This window comes from Thalia democratica, chromosome 6 (genome assembly GCF_965202585.1).
Source record: "Thalia democratica chromosome 6, ktThaDemo2.hap1.1, whole genome shotgun sequence".
In the NCBI taxonomy this organism is placed as follows: domain Eukaryota; kingdom Metazoa; phylum Chordata; class Thaliacea; order Salpida; family Salpidae; genus Thalia; species Thalia democratica.
Genome location: NC_139170.1, coordinates 57,559,669 through 57,582,469, shown reverse-complemented (window position 1 = coordinate 57,582,469; position 22,801 = coordinate 57,559,669). Strand labels below are relative to the sequence as shown.

The window sequence follows — 22,801 nt, the reverse complement described above, 5'->3', positions numbered from 1 at the left end:
TCAATTAGAACACAATTGTAAGACTTTTGTTTTACAAAATTGTTTACAAGCTGATGTTTTAGATTTAAGTACTCGTTTATACTTAATTTTACACTCCTGAGAGATACTTTTTGTACTCTTAACCTTAGTTTCGTAAATATTTAATTAATTGAGTAGATCTAAACTTTATACAACTAGTTATGTAAGATTTGGTTTATGAAAAAGCAAAGCATTGTAATTTTTTTCAAATCTGAAGCTTTATTTTTCAATGTGAGAGAATAAAATAAAAGTAAAAAAATGAGAAAGGTTATTGTATTATTTAAATATTGGTGTGACTCAATCAGAAACTAACATTTTATTGAAACTTACATCTTTTGTGTCACAAAAGATCAAATTCACATAAAAGGAATATATGCAAAACGATGAACTTTTAAAGTAGATGAGGTTCAAATTAAACTAACAAAAAGTATCTACTTTTGTTTTAGATTTTATAGACTCTAAGAGTTGAATGTTGCAATATTGAATACCTGTAGTTGACAAATAAACAAAAAATAAAAAACTGTCCAAAAAATAATAATATAACTTTCTGATGTTTTATCAAAAAGATTCAAATATATAAAATCAGAAAAGATACAAAATAACACAAATAGTTTGCAACAAGAAAAAAATTATAAAGCTAGTTATATAAATATTTTTTTAAATAAAAAATTCAAATTATATAGTTCTTTTATATTGTATTTGATAATATTATTTCTCAACACCTTTTGTTGTTTGACATTTTAATTAAACTGCTAATTCGTAAATAGTTGATCAAAATAAATTAAAAGTATATATACAAACTAATTACTAATCTGACGTGTGGCAGTATGGTTCGAAGCATTACTATGCTGACTGCCACAATCATCCAGAACGAGCGCTCGTGAGTTGGAATCCCGCAAGCGTCAAGTTGCAATCCTTCTATGAACCCTATCTGCCATATAGGCAATACTTGTTCATTTTTTACAAAATAAAACACCTTACATGCCATAGCTGAAGTTATCACGACTCTCACGAGTGATTCTTAATACAAAACTCTGTGTAGAGATTTGCTATCGCATTTATATTATTTGTTAATAGTTATAATTAATTACAACACAATGATTTTTGTATTATAAAACTTGTTTCGAAGCTGATGTTAAAGTTTTATTATTCAAAATGGTTTTTATGTAGTACTAATACAAGTTATTTGAAAACGAACTTTTCACTATAGTTTGGAATGTAAAATTATATTTATAATTAAGTTAATAAATCAACACTTATTTGTAGTTTTATAAAATTCTTTTATTTGTAATTACAATCTAAACTAGTCTTTTAAGTTAAATAAATATTTTGCCTAAACAAAACTAATATTTAATAATTTAAACACCAGACTTTATTTTATAATTTTTTAATGAATAAAAGAACACTCAAATTTTTTCATTCCAATATATTTCGTCAAGTTCTCTTCAGGGAAACTACAGTTGAAACAATAAAATAAAACACAACACGTATATATACAAAATGATATTTTTTTTACAAACTAATTAACTGATCAATAAAGTAAACATAAATGTAATCAACGAAAATGTAATCAACAAAGCTTTAAAAATCAACACAAAGTGGTCTTAACTAAATAAGGCTAGGGTGTAATCAAATTCTTTCTTTTGCATATTACTATTTTCTAAGTGGATATAACAAGTAAAACATATCATGCGGTAAATCCTAGGGTTCTGTTCATGTCAAAACCAATACTTCAACGTTCGGGAAAAGACCTAATGACACCTCAATAAAAGAGTCTTGTAGTTTACAAGTTTAAATGCTGCTGTGACAACAGCTACATTGGTCGAATTTCTCGACACCTCATAACTAGAATAAAAGAACATGTTCCCAAGTGTATCACTTCATATATTAAAGATGAAAAAGACGAAAAGAGTATTGCAGTTAAAAATGCAATAAAAAAATCTGCGATAGCAGAACACCTTGTGAATAATCCAAGTTGTGGAAAAAAGTTTGCATTATCTAGTTTCAGTGTAATGCGACAATGTTCAAATACATTGGAATTAATCAGACTTGAAGCCATTTTAATACACTTAAACAAACCAAATTTATGCAAAAAGAAAGAATTTGATTACACCCTAGCCTTATTTAGTTAAGACCACTTTGTGTTGATTTTTAAAGCTTTGTTGATTACATTTTCGTTGATTACATTTATGTTTACTTAATTGATCAGTTAATTAGTTTGTAAAAAAAATATCATTTTTATATATACGTGTTGTGTTTTATTTTATTGTTTCAATTGTAGTTTCCCTGAAAGAACTTGACGAAATATATTGGAATGAAAAAATTTGAGTGTTCTTTTATTCATTAAAAAACTGTATTATATTCTTATTAAAAACATGTAAAACAAGTTCTTGAATAAAAATGTTTCATTGATTAAATCAAAACTAATTTAAGAATTACTTTTAATTTTGTTAAACTATGAACTTAAAAAAAATGGTATAGAATCAAAACACGTTTAAAAACCTAACTGCTTTATTGTTTATGATTTTATTTAATAAAATAGTAGCTAATTACGATGTGCAAAAATACTTGGTAAGCCTTGGTGAAACTGTTTAAATGGATCTTGTAGTAAACAATATGCTTTATCATTTGTAAAATAAACTAATTTTCATAAAAAGCAACAAGAATAAGCATATCTTAGAATTTAATTTTATTGTCTATACATATTAAACAAATCAAATGTTGACCAAAACTAATCAATATTTTTCTAATATTTATAATTAAATTGAAAAAAAAAGGTTGTTTCTAATAATTTAAAACTCTTTCTACTTAACGAAGTATACAAAAACTTTTTATAAACTGACTCAAAACGTTTTTTTTATCTAAAAGTTCTATAAAGCCAAGCCTCAGTTTAAGGCTTAAAAAATTATTTGACTAACTTAATTTTCAAAGATAAATACAACAATGATTTAGTATTATTTGTATTTAGTACACAATGATCCTAGAACCAAATATTTTAAGCCTTATTTTTCGTTATTAAAAAATATATAATAGTATTTACCACCTAAATGTAGTAAAACATTATTTACGTTGATTTTTTTTATAAAATTCCTTGACTTTTTTCTTAAATATGAATAAAAGTAATTTCCTTTGTATTATCTAGTTTTTACTATTTCAAATCAACGTACTTAAAAAGTATTTTATGTAGTTTATCATCAAAAACATACCTTTTGTTACTGTAAACTAAACTATTATACTTTAGTGTACTAAAAAAAGTAATTACTTCAAAGCAGTTGCAGTTTTATAAACTTAAAATAACTTTCAAAATGTAAATGATAATTAATAAAAGAATTATCCAATTATTAAACACAATTTTTGATAATACTTTCATACTTAGAAAATAAAAAAAACAAACCGGTATATACAAAGCAGTATTTTATTTACATTCTATAAATTTTAATGTGTGAAATATTAAAACCTCTTAGAAATAAGTCAGGACTTCAAAAAACTTAAATGTCTTAACTAAACAAATAAAAACAAAATGTTCACTGACATTCACTCAGATAATAAATATTTTTGAGAACTTCTCATAACTTCTTTATACGGAGGCGGGTCTTTTTCTATTTCTACTATAAAAGTATCTTCCATGGGATCCTTGAAGGAAAAAGATGGTGGGACCTCAAAACTTCTTGTAGAGCTTAAAAAACATTTTTGTAATACTTTAGAGGTAAAAGTGTGCAAGCCTATATTATAAAATAAATAAAAAAGTGTTAATAACAGTAGTGTACGAAAACCGTTTTAAAATAAGATTGAAATAATTTTCATTTAATTATTTTTGTACATTTTATTTTTATCATTTTAAGTTCGGGGTTTAAATAATAAAAGTAAAATATTCAGAATATTTGGTCCTAGGACCTGATGCACGAAGAACTTTTCAGTCATCGAATCGCACACCACTTGGATACCATTTAATGTCACGTCAAGGAGTCAACTTAAAAAAAAACTTTAAAAAATATAAAAAATTTGAGTAACGTGTTAAAAAAAATGTTGGTTTATATATGAACACAAATAAAAAACAAACAAGTAGGCATTAATCAAAGTTCTTTTGACAACTTTATTCTACAACTTTTTTTTAATCAAATCTGCTAACCTTCTTCATCAAACGATGAACCAAAATGAGTTGATTGTTATTTTACATTACATACAAGTAATGTAAAACTTTTTGGAGACCAATAAGTAGTATTGATAGGGCAACAAACAACAAAGAATACTCGATAGGACCCATTTTGATTAAAAAATATATTTTATCTAAAATCTTTTCAACATACAAAGATTATTTATAAAGTTTTTAATTGGTTTAACACAAAAACTCGAAATAAAACTACTAGTTACCTCCTTTAGTAATTTAAGGTCTAAAAAACACATAACGATTGTTTTAAAATTGAGTTATTACTCAAATGCTTAAGAAGTATTAGTATATGAGATACAATACCTCATATAATTCTTAGTAAAAAATTTTACAGAAATTCAATACTTAAAATTTTACAAGTATTATGACGTAGTAAAAATCAAGTTTTAATGCTGAAAGCCAAGTATGAAAAATATATATATATACTAAACTGTTGCTCATATTTAACTTGATATAATTTACTGTATTATATTTTACTAATTCAAAAGATCACGTATAATTAACACACACGACACTATGACACACAAAATACGACAAAAAAAATGCTAGTTTTTACAGTTTCAATATAAAAGCATATAGATATCTCGAAGATTAATAAAATATATTATTTTCATAGCTAACAGGGAAACATTTAACTTTAAGGAATTAAATAAAATTCAAAATAGGTGACAACAAAATATTAAACTTTTAAAAGCTAGCTTATTTATTTCAAAATCAAAAAAAATGTACAAATTTATATAACAAACTTTTAAAAAAAGGGAATTCTTTGTACAAGTGACTAGTTTTACAAAAAATTTTTAAATAAGTTTCATTTACTAACAAACTGTAATCTAATTATAATTTTTTATTAGTAGTTTAACTTATTGAAGTTAAAACTTATTTCAAACCGTTTGAATTTAAACAATGGCTACATTTTGTTTTGTGTTTATGCATTGTACATATGCAACATTATACTGTGTTGTAATTTACAATTAAAAGTAATCCAGGTTTTATTATACTAAAGCTTTTTAAAGTAAACATTATCTACATTTTTGTTGTTAAAATTGTTGTTAAAATATTATTTAAATAACATATAAAAATCTGATTTACAAAAAATTATTTAAAAAAAAATTAAGCTGTATAAGTTATTGTTTCAAAAGTGTATTCAAATGCTTTTTCTTGTTTATAAGCGTAAAACATTTTATTTTTTATTTTTATACATAACAATTTTGTATCTTTTCATCAAAAAAGTTAACTGTTGTTTTTTATTTGGTATGGGCAGTATAGTTACGAAAATTTAAAACAAAAACAAAACTTGTGTAGTATAATATTTAAAACTTGATATATTTCTATCTATAACAAGCATCTTAGTTGCTTTTAAAAATTCGATTAACCATAAGCCTGACTAAAATTTACTACAATTTTTTAAGCAGTTGTTTACAACAGATCTAGACTTTGCACAGTTGTGTGCTGTCTTTCAAGGAGGAACTAAAAAAAAATTTACTTTAAGTGTATAAATGTAAAACCTATTTAGTTAAGTTATAATATTTTAAAAACTTATAAATGGAGTAATTTTTAGAAATATGCTAGTTTAAATTAGTTCTAACAATTTTCTAAAACTATCAATTAAGTTAATTTAATGATACATTTATGCATTTAAAATTTTATCTTTAATAAAGACAATTATTAGCAAAACTCGCATCAATTGATGTATAGTTTTAAGACAAAAACAACCTACTTTACTTGAAATTATTATTGCATTGTACATAAATTTTATAAACTAAATAATGTTTTTATAACAATTTTTTTGTTTGAAAGTCATTAAAATGGGTTACTTTTATTTTACACTTTTTATTTTTCAATTGTTGTAATATTGAAAAGTAACTTTTTATTTATTTTAAATATTTTAAGCTTTATCCAAATAGGAACACTATAATATTTAAATGAGTTTGTTTTCATTCAAGTTAATATTAAAAAAAATACCAAAATAATATTAACTATCTGAACAAAATTAACTATAACTGAATTCTAATATTATTTTACCATTAAAAGTTTGGCAATGTTTTCAGTCACTACGTTACTAATTTTTGTTTTAAACTAACTAAGTTGAAGTGGTTGGCACTTTTAATAACTTTAATAAATTGTAAAAAACATAACTGGTGGTAGTAAGAGTATAAATACTTATTATTTACTCCTAAGTTGTGTGGCAGTATGGTTCGAAGCATTACTATGCTAACTGCCACTCACGTAGAACGAGCACTCGTGGGTTCGAATCCCTCTGTGGCCATTTCTCTCTGCTTGTAATGTACCTTGTGGCCATCTCGATCATTTTTAGTACATAATTTTACATTAGCTAAAAGTTATGGTTTTCGATTTTTTCGATTTTATAGTTATATCTCTTAACCAAAAAAGATTGCTCAATTTACTTAAACGTAAAGAGCTTATTTAAACATAGATGTGCAAATTAAATACAATGTTTATAACCAGGTAATTGGTTCCTTAAATTACTTTTTATTGCTTTCTTAATCGAATATTTGTTATTAAGATAGTTTTTTTTAATACCTTATTAAAATTAAATTAGAGATTTTATCGAGTCTTACTAAACAAATACTTACAATTATTACGCTAAAAAAGTTAGAGTAATGATTCCTAACCCGGAGAACTTACTCCTAAGGAATAATTCTCTTGCTTGAGGGTTTAATTTTTCTTTATTACAATATATGTAAATAAATGTTTATTAATTATCTTTTTAGTTTATAAATTAGTGTTTATCTGTAATATATTATTTAAATTGAATAAACTTTATATGTTTTACTGTTTTTTATAATTAATAAGCTTAAATTAAAAAAAAAACTTTAGTTTCTTCCCTCAAAATTAGGCATTATTTTATAAATTGAAGATAAAAATCGTAATTACCTTTCAAAAAGGGATAAAATATGAAAAAAAGGCTAAGAACCGCTGAACTAGAGTTTGTTTATAAATTTCGTTTTCAAAACTAGCCTTTGTACAGTTATAGTGTAATTAATCAAAAATTATATGGTACTTATGTTTTTTTTAAAGCAAACTAAGTCGTGAATATTATAAAAAAACGAACTTCTTTACATATCATAGTTAAAATAAACCAACTTTGTGAAAAAATTAGTGATATTTTTCTAATTAACAAATGGTATAACAAATATATTATATATCTACTATTATTTAAGTTACAATTAACTTTTCTTAGAAATTTAAAGACTTAAAATATCTTTAATTAATTTTGTTATAAAATAATTATGTATGTTGTTCTAGTTACTAATGAACTGGATCATTCCGAATAACTAATAAAATAGGCAATGCTCGTTCATTTTAAGAATTTAATTTCTATTACCATACAATAATATTTTATTTTATGAATTAAAAGTTTTTTTAAGAAACTGTACTCAAACTGTTAATTTTTTATTTATTTAAAATTCCATAAAAATAGCAAACTTCAAAAATGTTGACAATAAAAATTTTAATATTTAAACTATATTAAGTAAATATATTTTAGTGTATCGAGTCTGAAAAAAGATTTCAACACTACTCATAGTAAAATATTAAAATAAAAGCAAATAAAATAAATATATAAAATAAAACACCTGAAAAACAACCTGATGGTTTCAAAACATGAAAATTTATTAAAAATATTGACATATCTGCACTGTAAAAGTACTATAATAAGAAAAAAAGTGTTTTTAATGGCCATGAATTCGTATTTAAGATCGTATAACATATCTTTAATTATACATAAGCTAACAATTTTCCTATTTTTTTGAACGGAATTGTTTTCATAAACTTACAAGTTTTAACATAAACCATGACAAATAACACCAAAAAAACAATAGTTTTTAAGTAAACAAATAAAACCATTAGATAAACTAAAGATTTCAATTAAAGACAATTTAAACAGTTTTTTGTTTAATTTGTTAAATTAAACAATAAAATCTTTTTTATTATACATATTTGACAAATAGTTTTCACAACTTTTCACAACAACCTAAATTTAACTTTTAGGTGGGCCCGTTTTTTCTTCTACTTCTCCTTTAAATATCTTTGTATCTCAGAAAAGATTTGTGAAATTCTATTTTTTCATAATGAAGTCGTAAAAATTAACAAAGCTTATTCTAAGCACTCAAAAAATAGTTTGTCTATGGACATTAGCTCACAGCTTTGATATTTGTTAATCAAAACAAGTAAAGTTGTTGAACTATCTAAACTTAATTTCAGGAGATGTAGCAGAAAAATTAGTTCTTTAAAAAAATTTAATTTTTAACTTGTTTTAGCGGTGTAGGTTAAAAGTATTTGAAATAAAATTCAAAAATTAATTTTAAAAATAAGTATACAGTTATATATTAACTAGCTTTCCAATGGTAAACTTACGTACCTTCTTCGTCAAACAAAAATTAAGGGTAAATTGCATTTTTGTGTTTTTTTAAGTAGAAAAAATTTGAACACCATATTATGACAATATGATATTTTTGGGTATGTTCCAGTTCTTCAATGTAAAAAAAAATCAATACTTTCCTTTACTATTTAAATAATTAATCTAATCAAAACAATAAAACTGTAAATTAAACTATTTATTATCATAAAAAGATTTTATAATAAAACTTAAACAGTACAAAAAGATATATAAGTTTAGGATTAAATTAAGCTTATAATTTTTTTAAATTCGCAAACTAAATTTTAATTAGTGATGTACCGGACCCGGATCCGGAATTTTTTTGTCAAATTAGAATCCGGCCGGAACCGGATCCGGACTTTTTTTTTTCAAATTAGAATCCGGCCGGAACCGGATCCGGACTTTTTTTTAAACAAGAATCCTGCAGGATTCGGATATCAGACAAAAATGGCAATATCCGGCCGGACCCGGACCCGGATAGTTAGTTCGGTACATCACTAGTATAAACTAGCCTGAGTCAGAATAAGGTTTTTAAAATCTGAAAATAAAAATTTAATCTAATAATAAGTAGAACAGCTAACCACAAGGTTTACAAGTTTAGGTGTTATTTACAATTAAAAATCTGAAATCAAGTTCTTGAAAAAATTACACTAGAAAATTATAAAATATTGAAAACTGGATCAGCTCAAACTTATTCAAAATCTAAAAGAAAACTAGCCTGAGGCAGTCCAAGATTTTCTAAAATTCCCAAAAATTTTCAAACTAGAAGGGTTGCCACTGTTTAAGTCAATAAAACTAGCTAGAGTGAGTATAAACAAGCCTGAGTCAGAATGAGGTGTTTGAAAACTAAAAAAAATACTTTAATCTAATAATCAGTAGAACAGCTAGCAAAGGTTGACAATTTGGTAGTAAAGTTGTGGACTGATTGTGGCACACTTAACTTATCAGTACTACCCATCATAATTAAATCCTACCTTATTTATAACATACATAATATATAACAAATACTAAATTCTAACTGATACTACTTTCTAGAATCAGACACCACAGTTTTGAGTGATGAATCTTTTATATAAAACACAACAAGAAATACTACCATTTACAAAATTATTAATTACTTTGGTAACACTTTAAAAACTGGAAGCTATTTAAATCTATATCAAAAGACTTAAAACAATAAACTAAAAATTAAATAAAAATTTTAGTAAACAAGAAACTGTGAAATTTTTAATAAACTATTAAACTATAAACCTGGATTAACTACTAAAACAATTAAACACCAGTTGAATTATTCGCTTTTAAAACAAAACACTACTTACAATAAGCATTCACAAAAAAGTTCAAAATATTCTGTTGCTTCAAGCTGCACACCAAACTAACTAACTGCTTACCTATAAACTGCCTGTCATGTTCTGATGTTTGTTGCATCAGTATTCAGTTTGAAACATTTCGTCATATGACTCTCATTGGCTCGTACATTCAACCGTATTAACTCTAAATATTCTCTGATCTCAACTTTAAACAAAAAATAATGCAAGTAATCATTCCAAAGTTTTTAATTTTACAACATATGTAAAGAGTTGCATTTCTAAAATGTTTATTTCATAGTTTAATAAAAACAAATGTAAATTAGTCACGTGTACAAAATGAGCCAATCACGGTAAGTGTTTAATTTTAACTGACGAAAATGACTCTTATTAATTTACACAGGGTTTGTTTTTGAAAAAATACTTTTCAGTATGCTCTTTTTTACTAACTAGATCCGGGTCCGGCCGGATTTCTGTTAGGATCCGGCCGGACCTGGATCCGGACTTTTTTTTTAAATTAGAGTCCGGCCGGAACCGGATCCTAACTTATTTTGTCAAATTAGAATCCGGCCGGACCCGGATCCGGACTTTTTTTTAAATTAGAGTCCGGCCGGAACCGGATCCGGACTTTTTTTACAAATTAGAATCCGGCCGGATCCGGACTTTTTTTTCAAATTAGAATCCGGCCGGATCCGGATATCAGACAAAAATGGCAATATCCGGCCGGACCCGGACCCGGATAGTGAGTCCGGTACATCACTAGTTTTAATATTATTCTAGCTACTACAAAAATAAAGCTACTAGTTACTACCTAACTTAACTTATTAAAAATAATAGCAAAATTGCTTAACTGAAACCGTAAAACATAACTTGGTAATAAATTATAATCTTTCTTTTCTCAAATTATTATTTATTTCAAACTTAAAAAAGGCTAATATGGTACAATAAGGTAGTTTATATTATGTTTTAACTAAATACTTGTAGTCACTTTAGAAAACATTTTCTACTTTTTCTTCAGATTTATTGTACTTAACAATTATTTCTACAAAGAAAATTTTTATCCTAGTTTTCTTTGTAAACAATCCTTTTGGAAAATATATTTTTCTTTGTATAAACAACTCAAATGTTTTTAACGTCTTCTTAAAATTTTACTTTCTAGAAACTTCCTAATATAGTAAATTTATTTAAAATACTTATAATTACTTATAAACTGTTTGAATACACTTAAATTGTTATAAACTTTTACTTTATACTCATATATCAATAGTACTCAAAATGTTATGACTTATAATAAAAAATAAACTAGTATATTTTATACTTGCTAAACTTTGATAGTTAAGTCAACTGAGCTGTTAATGCTGTTTAAAATAAGTCAGTTCACTATTATTAGTAGACTAAGACGTGTAGTTTGAAAACAAGTACAAGTGTAAAATTTAAAACTTGAAGTCTAAATGTTTTATTGTATTTTTTAAAACAAGTGTTGCTTTTATTGAAACTTTACAGACGTTAGATAACATGACTAACATTTTGAAAAAACTATTATTTAAGTTTTAACATTTTAATTTTTTTGAAGAAATACTACTATTATTATAAAAAGCTTAATTATTAGCTAAAATTTGTATATATTTACCATTAAGTATCTATACCAGGGGTCGGCAAACTGCGGCCCACGGGCCAATTGCGGCCCGCAAAGGGTAAATCTGCGGCCCGCGAGCACGTTATTTTTTTGAATGGAATGCGGCCCGCGAAAGAAAATTTTGTGGCCCGCTGAGCAAAAACATATTTAAAGTAAAATTTTTTTCGGTATTTCGATTTAATTTGTTTAGTTTGGTTTTAAGTCTCTGTATAACATTTAAAAATAATTAGAAGAAGTTGCTACTTTAATTTAAAAATGTGAAAAAGACAGATTAGCATTCTAACAGGATATTTTTCTAAGTTTCATAATAACTTCTATTTTACAACAGCAAGTAATTATCTGAAAAAAGAGTGCTTGAATTTAATAAGTTAGTTATATTATACCTATATATCAAATAAACTAAATGCAAATGTTTTCCGTTTTGTACAAAAGTAATGCACAGTAATTAACTAAAGTGTCATTTCTTTATAGCTTAGATATTCTTTCCAATATTTTTTATACCTAAGTTTCTTTTATTTATTTTTTATTTGTAAATGTTATGTTTTAGTGTAAAAACATTTCAAATAACATAGTAATAAGAAAAAAAGGTTTATTAAAATTTTGTTTTGAGACTTTTTAATTTTTTAGAAGTTTTCTTTGCACTTGAACTAATTCATATGCACACCAACTTAAAAAAATGCTCATATTTTAAACCACTTTTTATAAAATACTTTAGTTAGTTTAAGTTTAGTTTATGCATAATTTTCTAAGTTTGTTTTTTCTACATGTAGTATCTAAATTTGTACAGACACAATTAAAACAATATATATGACATAAACTAATATAGATTTTGTTAGGTATACATTTTCATTTTTCAAACATTGATTTTGTCAAACTAAGTTAACTTTTATGCTTTGCATATCAATACACACATTTGCTGTTTTTTGGAACTACCTATTTAATATAATCTAGACTTAGGGATAGTTTACAAACATTGACACACACTCAGACCATCACTATTTGAAGACTTCAAATCTCAGGCCAACTAAGTCATTTTATAAGTTTTTGGCTAGAATTTTTTTTTGTATACAAAAATATCAGGAATGTTTTTGTTAATTCAGGCTGGCTTTTTTGCTAAAAAGAGTAGCAAATTAAACTTATGATGTAAGTTTTGCTCAACCTAAAGTGTTAGTTTCAGTTATAATATATGTTATAATATATCAAGTTCAAGCTTTGAACTTGAAAATTTATGCTTAAAAATTTTGGAAAAAAAACTTGAATTTGAGAATTTTTGAAAAAGCCTGGAGTTTCAAACAATTTTTACATGTAAAGTAGTGAAATTTCGTATCGACACAAAAAATTTAGCAAATAAACATTTTTTTATTGAAAAATATACTAAAGTAGCTTTAAAGTGTTTTTTAATATTGATATACTTTATAAGACACTTTTTAAACTTTAATTAAACTTTATACTAAAAATAAATGAAGGAAGTGTACTTCTAAAAACTTTTGATGCAAAACTGATGATTCAAAAACTCCGTATTGGTACATTGCACCTTTACTTGTAAAATTTCACCGATTGTTGTGCTTCGTATTTGAAGTAAACCAAGAAATTCTACTAAAATGTCAAAGTTAAAAAAACATCTCTAATAAAAATTCTCAGATGAGCAATAGTTTTTCTATCAGTGCTCTCATTTTAACATATTGATTAAAGTCATAATTTGATTTATGCGACTTTATAACCTTAATGCATTTCCTAAATAGGACTATTTGTTGTCATTGAAGAAATAAACAAAAGTTTTTCGTTACTGCCAACAAAAATTCTTTAAAAAAGTTTTCAATTATAAACGGTATCTCATTATTAATAATAAATTTTGCTTCTTTATAACTTGCCTTAACAACTTTTTTCTGATAATTCTGTAGTTACTGAAGATAATCATGTGCCTTGTTAGAACTGACTTTGGTGATTTGTTTTTTTATCGTTTCTCGCAATAACTCCTAACTAACGCTTTTTTTTTTGTTGCTCGCTATTTATTTTACAACTAATATTTTTAAATTCTTATTGCAAATAAAGAATTGCTGTAATGCTTAATAAAAAAGAGATTTTTCTCTTCGCTAATGACTCAATTAAGTCTTATACTTTTGTTAAAAATGTTTAAGAAAGTTAATTGTCCATTCCAGCTGATTTATATTTTTTTGGCATGTAATTTGTTTACTGTTAATAAGTTTCGTCATTTCTTTATGTTGTAAACTTTGTTTTTAACTGGGTTGCTACACAAACAGGCTATTTTAAAAGCTTGAAAACTCAGATGTGTGTGAAACTTTTATTTCAAACACTTGAAACAAATCTTAGAATTCCCAGAATAGTTTTTATGACTGTAGTGTAGTTTACTTATTGTAGTTTTTTCTTGTTTTTTTACACTTTGTGTACTTTTTAATGATGATGATATTTTTACTAGGTCTTAAGCTTAATTTACAACGATTTACTAGCTTTTTAAACTTTTAATGAACTTAGGTTGGTTTGATACAACTCAGACGTTTTTGCTTCTTAAGTGACAACCATGTAAAAGACTAGTTACTAATAAGATATTTTATTTAAGTATTCGAGAATTAATTATGTTAAAGAATTTGTTCTAGCTTTCTATAACACAAACAGGTATTAGTTTTATTAAATTAACTAATTACTAAATTTTTTAATGAATGTAAACTATTTAACACGCAAAAACTTTTTTTTTTAAGTTAATATTTTTAGAAATATGAAAAAAGGGGTTGATAATATAACAAATATATAAAAGTAACTAATAAATTGTTTTTCAAGTTTGGTTTTTATAGAGAGTTAAATTGTATTTAAAATTACAAAAGTATTAAATTTAACTAAGTAAGTGCTTATGAAAGTACATAGTCTATTAACACTTAAGTATATTAGTCAATGTAAATTTTATTCTAAATTAATTTAATTTAATTTAAATAGTCATTCTATGTATAGCTAAAAGTTATTTAAAATGATAACGTGAATAAAAGTAAAACTTTTCTCTAGTGTGACTAAAACTAAAACCAAAAGATTATTCAAATTTCACTAAAACTATGCGGCCCGCGAAGACTTTGTAAACTTGAAATTTGGCCCGCGACCACCAACTGCCTGCCGACCCCTGATCTATACTCTAAGTAGTTATAAAATAAATGAATATGATATTTTAATAATAATATATAATTCTAAAACTATTCAAATTATTTTTTTTGAAGGTTGTATGTTTAGTTTATACATGTACCTTCTAATTTGTATTAATAGTTTTAACCTTTTTCTTAATTGCATTTCTAAAAGAATGAATATTTTTGTAGTTATTCTAAGTAAAAAAGTTAAATATAGTATCATAAAAAAATTCTAAATGTCTTAAAAAACTACGAACATATAATTTCAAATTTTGTAAAATTTATCATAAGACTATGTTTTTTTTTCGGCTTCACTTGATAAATATTTTTGAATTTGATGAAACTTAAAAGTTACTATCAATCGTGCTGTGAATTTGAATTTTTTAATTACCAATGTTATAGTGAGTATATATACTAACTAATTACTTATTAAACGTGTGGCAGTATGGTTCAAAGCATTACTATGCTGACTCCCACAATCATCGAGAACGAGCTGTCGTGGGTTCGAATCCCGCGAGGTGTGGATTAACCGCACGCCCTCTTTATACAATGGTGTTGTTATCAACCATAATGTATATCAAGGATCAACATTTACTTCATGCTTCTCTTGACCAAAGAAACATTGAGGTTTATGAGGGGGTTGCCGTTCATTTTGTTTAAACTTAAATGAAGCATTTTTTATCTATTATTTTCATCATATTGAGTATATTTGTATAAAAATTAATATTTAGAGATCTCTTAATGTGTCAAAGTAGAAAATCTAATAAATGTTTTATAAAAAAAAAGATTAACTTTATAAATATGTAAATTACATTTTTTTGGTAAATGTTATCATACAGAAGTATTTTATTATTTTTGGATCAAAAGTTTTCTCTTGTAAAAATTGTTTACAAACTAGTATTTAAATCAAAAATGAATTTAAAATAGTTTTTATTTGTTATAAAAAGTAGTATAAATCAGATTTAAAACACCCTTTAACAACAAATTAATTTATCAACTATACTAAAATTTATTAAAAGTTACAGTCACTAGAAAAACAAATTTAAACGTGTAACAAGACACCAATATTTTTTATCAACATATTTTATTTTAATTTTTACAGTTTTTATTTTAGCATTTAATTAATTTTTACATCTCGTACATTAATTATCATATTTTTTTGCATAAAAAATGCAAAATTTTATTTATACTAAAACTTATAAATGCTTATAAATGCTAAAACTTTTACCTTTTTTTACAAATAAAACTGCTGTGATGCATTTTGTATTAAAATATTTTGATATAAGTGTACTTACTTAATGTTTTTTTTCATATATTATGTTATTGTTTTTTATTAATGTTGACGTATAGTTTTTAGATTACTTTTAATAATTCAAGCTTTACCCTAATAACATTTACATATGGATAACAATTACTCACTCATTCTAGCTGAAAAAAAGAGTAAAAATAATTTAATCTTAATGTAATCATAACTACCTTACTTCTAAGAAAGTTTTGAGATATTAAAAGATATTTTTTTAATTAGACTATAAGTGTTTAGTAACAGGCATTATTATTTATAATATTACGAATATGTTGCTTTTTAAGTGACAACCATGTAAAAGACTAGTTACTAATAAGATATTTTATTTAAGTATTCGAGAGTTAATTATGTTAAAGAGTTTATTCTAGCTTTCTTTAATACAAACAGGTATTAGTTTTATTAAATTAAGTAATAACTATAATTTTTAAAGAATGTAAACTATTTAACAAGCAAAAACTTTTTTTTAAGTTAATATTCTTAAAGGTATGAAAAAAGGGGTTGATAATACAACAAATATATAAAAGTAACTAATAAATTGTCTTTCAAGTTTGGTTTTTATAGAGAGTTAAATTGTATGTATAATTACAAAGGATTAAATTTAACTTCTTAAGTGCTTATGAAAGTACATAGTTTATTAACACTTAAGTATATTAGTCAATGTAAATTTTATTCTAATTTAATTTAATTTAAATAGTCATTCTATGTATAGCTAAAAGTCATTTAAAATGATAAGGTGAATAAAAGTAAAAATTTTCTCTAGTGTGACTAAAACTAAAACCAAAAGACTATTTAAATGTCACTAAAACTAAAACTGCGGCTCGCGAAGACTTTGTAAACTTGAAATTTGGCCCGTATTCACCAACTGCCTGCCGACCCCTGATCTAAAGGATATTGACTGGTATAATCTAAGACCTATAGTAAAATGAACTTTATTTCTTTACTAAATAAAAAATCATAAACTTTGTTAAAATAAAAGCTGTAAGTCGAAAAAATTTTATTTTAAACAGGTTGAAATATGTACTAAAATTTACTTTACTTACATTGCCACTCTTATCAAAGACTTTTGGTAATGAGCCTTCAATTGACAGCGGAATTCCATTGATGGCTGAACTTACGAGTCATCACGAATTTGCACTAGAAATAAGTACTAAAATTTAAATTAATATTAAAGTAATAAACAAATAATATATTTTTATATCTTAACTAGCAAGTTTAAAACATAAACAAACAAAATAAAAACTCTCTTATACATTTTTTATATAAAAGAACTTCTATTGAAACTCTTACTTTTATAGCTAAAATGCATTGATAAACTATGTGTTTGAATGAAAGAAACATTTATTTTCAAAATAATCACTAATAATTATGATAATATTTATGTTAAATTACTAACTTCGTGTACTAAATGTTAAAATTATTCCTATTTTAGGTAAACCTTCTATCTTCTTTTATGTTCAAAACATTTTACAATTTTTCAACTATATATATAAAAAACAACACAAATATAAGGATCTGTGAAGCTCAATGTCTAAATCTATAGTAATATTAATAAAAAGTTTTACAACTATTTATAACTTATTTAGTTAAATAATTGCTAAAGACTAACATGCATTATTTTTTATGTTTTGTATAACTGCATCTCGTAAGTTTTCAATATTATCAACTTGACGATTGTTGCTATTTAATTTTTTAAAACTTGGTTAAACAACATACATAAACTCTCAAGGCATTTAAAACATAAAAATCAGTAAAGTAAGAACTTTAATATTTATCAATATTTTTTAATACGATAGTTTTTAGTTTTAAAATAGTTATATAACTTTTCTAACAAAATAAAAAACTCAAATCTTATAATTTTTTATTAACTTTTAAAAAGATAAAAAATATATTGTTAACCTTGCAGCTATGTCTTTTACATCTCCAAAAGGATTTTCGAGAGTTTGTTTTTCTGTCATAAAATAGTTGATATTCTTTATATTTGATTTTGCTGTGCTTAGTAGTTCCTTGTACTTTTATAAAGCTAGATGAAAATTCTTGACTCATGTTTGTAGAAAATTTAAGTGCTATATTAAGTTTTGTAACTGAATGCACCAATTTTTTTCGCTCGTTTTATAAATAGAGATATTCAAGATAAGAATAAGTTCTATTGAAAGGGACTTCCCAAGCGATTTCAATTTTATCTTTAACACTTCAGACGGTAGAACTCATTAAAACTAATAAATAATAAGTTCCTTCTAAAATTAAAATTAGCTTGGGCTTGTGTCACCACACAGAAAGTCCAGGCTTAGAGATGCCAAATATGAAAAAAATTTGTATCAAATTTTTGTTTAGTAGCGATTAAGAATATATTTTTTGTAGTAGGAGGATTTACAAACTAATTTGAAGTTTATTATTATTTGAAGTTTAGTATAAACATTTGTTGCTATTAAATTTCACAAAGTATGCTACCATGAACATGCTATAACACTCAGAAGTTTAGCAGTTCATGTAGGTTTAAATGTTAAACTCCAAATATTTGAAAACCTTCGGAAACAAGGTTGTAATATTTATTAGAGATATCTCAGCAGTTTAGTGTTACAAAGTGAACAACGAATAATGGTTATAAGAATCTTGATATTTTATAACAGATTATTTTACCAAAAAACCTAAACTGAATTTACGAAAAGTAATACAAATATGTTAAGGAGAAACCACGCATTACGACGTCCTTACCTCATTTATAATTGAGTTCGTGTCGTCATAAGCTATCATATTTTCTTTTTCTCACGCAAATAAATGTTTAATTACTATTTTGGTAACTTCAATAGGTTGTCTCATTTCTTTATAATCTGTTGCTCACAAATTGTTACTTTTTAGCTTTTAAAAACACAATGGCATAGTTAGTTCTTTCCGTAATAATTTTAATATGACTTAAATTGTTTTTTAACACTCTTATGAACTTTACAAACAAACTTTTTAAATAAGATGTGCTTTGTTTTACAGTTTTGTTTGTTGATAACAAATGTAGTGACTTCAAGTAAGTATTAAAATTACAGTTCGAAGTAAATTTTTAAATATTTATCTTTGTTAAAATAAAAATATTATGTAACAGTTTATGTTAACACATACTATTATTCGTAAGAGTTTTATTTATATATAAAAACATTATATTCACTTTATAAATATTTTTTATTTATGTGTCTTAATAATTCTAGTTTTAGCTTGTTAGTTTGACTTGTAATATAATTTATTCACTCTGTTCAATAAGAATTGATCTTAATCAAGAAACGATCAATTTTAGAGTTTTTTTGCTTAATTGGTCAATTTTTATTTTGATTATTAAATCGATTTAGATTAAATTTGGTCAGTTGAAAAATTATTTTTGTTACAATGCGGTATGGAAGCAATTTTATTTAAGCAGATTAGCTAAAAAATTACGTAATAGTGTCTACCACTTCTCTACTTTATCATTGTATTTGTGTCTCTAATGTAATTACACTAATTAATAACGTTTATTATAGTATCAAAGTTATATCTTTTTTATAACAATAGTATCATAGATACATGTTTTTACTTCTGTTTATGTTGTTATTAAGTTTTTAACACACGGTCAATAACTTTTATACCCTATGATATGTAATGTAAATTTTGTTACAACTTGTACAAACTATATGTACACACGTTGTTGTCAAAGAATTAGGTTATAAAGCAGTACAATAAACTTTTTATTACTTTTACTGTCTTAAGTGTCTTTAGAAGGAAATAAATTGTTTTAGTTTAGTATCAAAATGTATTGTTAGTAACATAGATTCTAAACTAAAAGACTAGAAAATTTTCTACTTAAAACTAAAAGTATATTTTTTAGATCGTTTCAAAACTTTCGACTAGTTAATTTAAATAACTTTAAATTAGATTGAATGTTTTAAATACTTTTCAAATTACATTTACGATTTTTAAACTAATAATCAGTATACTTTTTAAGATCTATGCACGACTAAATTTAATTTAATCAAGTATGAAACAAATTATGTACAACCAAGTTTTGTATTGATATCTTATAGTTTATTATATTAAAACTATTTAACAAATCAAGCTAGTAATAAAAATATATAAATAAAATAAAAACTATTTTTTGCAGACTTATGTAAAATTATTAAGTTTTAATCACTAAAATACAAAGTTTTAGTCTTTGGTAACACCAAAAAACATATCTTTTCTTATTAGTTGTTTTAACACTTAGGTATCTTTACACAAGAAAAATCTCTGAGTTTTTTACCACTTTTATATCTTTTAATACCACTAGATTCTTCAGACCATTCATCTTTTTCAACATTATAACAAACTATTGATGAGCTGCAGTTTTGGAATACTACAATTCTGTTACCTATTGCCACACACTTATTAAAACTAATACTAGGTGGACGCTTCAGAGAAACGAACAAGTTGAAAACATTGTCAAAAACCTCACAAGTGTCTACGTTGTGACCAATAACAAACAACTTATTATTTACAACAACTGAACTGTGATAGCTGTGCGTATTTATCATGTTAGGCATTGGTGTCCATTTATCACCAAATACGTCGTATGATTCTACTACTTTTAATTCGTCTCCATCCCAGAACTTTCCACCCGTAACGACAATACCTCCTTGAAAGACTACACAAGCAGCACACATTCTTTTGACATTCATTTTACAAATTTCCTTCAAACTGTTATCATTTGTGTTGAAATTCAAACAAGAATTAGTTACTCTGAGGTGATTAGTTACTCTGAGGTAATGGCTATTTTTATGGTAATAACCACCAAACATGAATATTTGATCCATAAATGCACAAGCACAAAAGAAATTACGGTTATCAGACATGTTAGTCACTATATTCCATGTGTCAGTAGAAGTTGAATATTTTTCAATAGATGATATTGTTTTTCCAAACTCAGGACCACTGATTACGTAAACTTCTCCTTTCAAACAAACAGCTTCGAACCTTTCTCTCTCAATAGCCATTGAGTTTTTAGGTTTTACATCGTTTAAGTTACTTCCATCAAATTGAACTACTGTCTTTAAAACTTTACATATATTTACATTATAACCACCACATAGTATGATGTTAAACTTGTTTTGGCCACAAAACCTATTTTTAAAATAAACATTAGACCTTTTTTCAAATACGTTTATATTAACTAAAGCATCTTTTAATATTTTAACACATTCATGACTTTTGCTCAATGGTGATTTACATTCTAAGATATAGCTTAATGCGTGTTCTGATAATAAATTAAGACGTACTTTTGATAATAATTGTCTTGCATAGTTTTTACGCTCTGTGGTGTTGTGTTTTATCCAAATTTTTGCTGCATTAAATATTTCAACTTCTGATTGAATATTCAATTCAGAACTATCAAATATTTTTGCAACAAGACTAAAGTCTAAATGTAAAAAATTTTGACTTCCAACAACCATTGCAAAGCAACGTTCTACGTAACTTAAAAACGACTTAGAAGTAGTATCCAATTTGTAAAGTTCAGCTAAACTGTAAATTAAAAGAACATTTTCTTTAGTCATCCTGTTTTTTAAAAAATCGGATATTTTCAAACTTTCATTTTCATATAACATCAACTTGTTTATCTTCAAAACTGCTACTAAGTTATTCACTTTAATTTTTGTTTTACCTAAAAATTTTTTTATTAGGTATGTACGGTCGTCAAAGTTAAATTATTAGTAGCAAAAATTTGTCTAATTATTTTTTAAATATTAAATTTCTAGTTAAAAATCCTTAAATATAGAATAACTTTTGCTGTTATAGGTGTTTTGTTATAAAAAAGAAAGACAATTGTTTATTTTAGAGTGCCTTAAAAGTTGTTAAATGTTTGCTTACTTTAGAACGGATTGCAAATAAAATAAATGAATTATAATTAATTTTTCTTAGGTTTTACAAAAGCTTTGAAAAATTTTCTTTAATTTTTGAAAAAATTAAATATCATAGATAAAAAGTTCAAGATTGCATTCAAAACATTTTTTCATATACCTAATTTTACTGTTTACATTTAAAGTATTTGAATAATGTTTTTTACATCAGTAGTTACCAAACTGGAAAAAAAAATTTTAATTTATAAAATAGTTAAAATTATAAAGTTTTTTTCATCTAACCTCGTTTATAAGCTTTTTTGAAGTATTTTGAATTACTTTCTTCTACAGTTTTTTGGGCGTTTTTCTTGAATCTATCCATTAACTTATACATATCTAAAATCTGTTTAATTATAATTTTACTTAGAAACTGAAAAACACATTAGGGTCAAAATTTTAATAAGTAATGAGTTGTCTATTAATTAAAATGAGCTTTTAAGAAGAATTTTTATTAATTTTAATCAATCGTGTTATTACTAAAATGTAAAAACTATCTTTACAATTTTTTTAATTATTAAAAAAATCGTATAGTATTAGAAAACTCCAAGTACTTAAAGTGTAGTTAAAACTAAGATAAAACTTAAATGTAGTATCTTAGGTATGTTTATAACAGGTTTGGTATGTTTATAACAGATTTTTAGGTATGTTATACTACAATAATGAAATTAGCTATTAGTACTGATAGTTTGCTTGTAATCTATCTCAATTTTATATGTTTACAAAACATAAATTAAGAAAAAATTTAACTAATAAAACGAAATTTATTCTTTGTTGGTTTAGTCAGGATAGTTTAAAAAGAAATTTCGTGCAATATAAAATACCAGGAAAATATATTAATCTATATAAGGGATCACAAATTGTGCCAATGGCCCCCTTCGGGCTATTACAGGGCCTTAGGGTAACCCGAATTTTTAGTTTAAAACTATACTAGGTATTCTCGAGTTAATGATAAAGAGC

The 22,801-nt window shown here is 24.8% G+C and overlaps 1 protein-coding gene across 1 annotated transcript; it reads right to left on the bottom strand.

The window, feature by feature from the left end:
• Nucleotides 1–476: 476 nt before the first annotated feature.
• Nucleotides 477–20,944, bottom strand: LOC145839249 (kelch-like protein 23). The gene is made up of 3 exons (XM_082946848.1): nt 20,402–20,944; nt 836–949; nt 477–506 (listed from the first exon to the last, which is right to left on the bottom strand). Exons 1-3 carry the CDS (start codon nt 20,942–20,944, stop codon nt 477–479), a joined length of 687 nt encoding a protein of 228 aa, XP_082802974.1.
• Between the last annotated feature and the right edge of the window lie 1,857 nt (nt 20,945–22,801).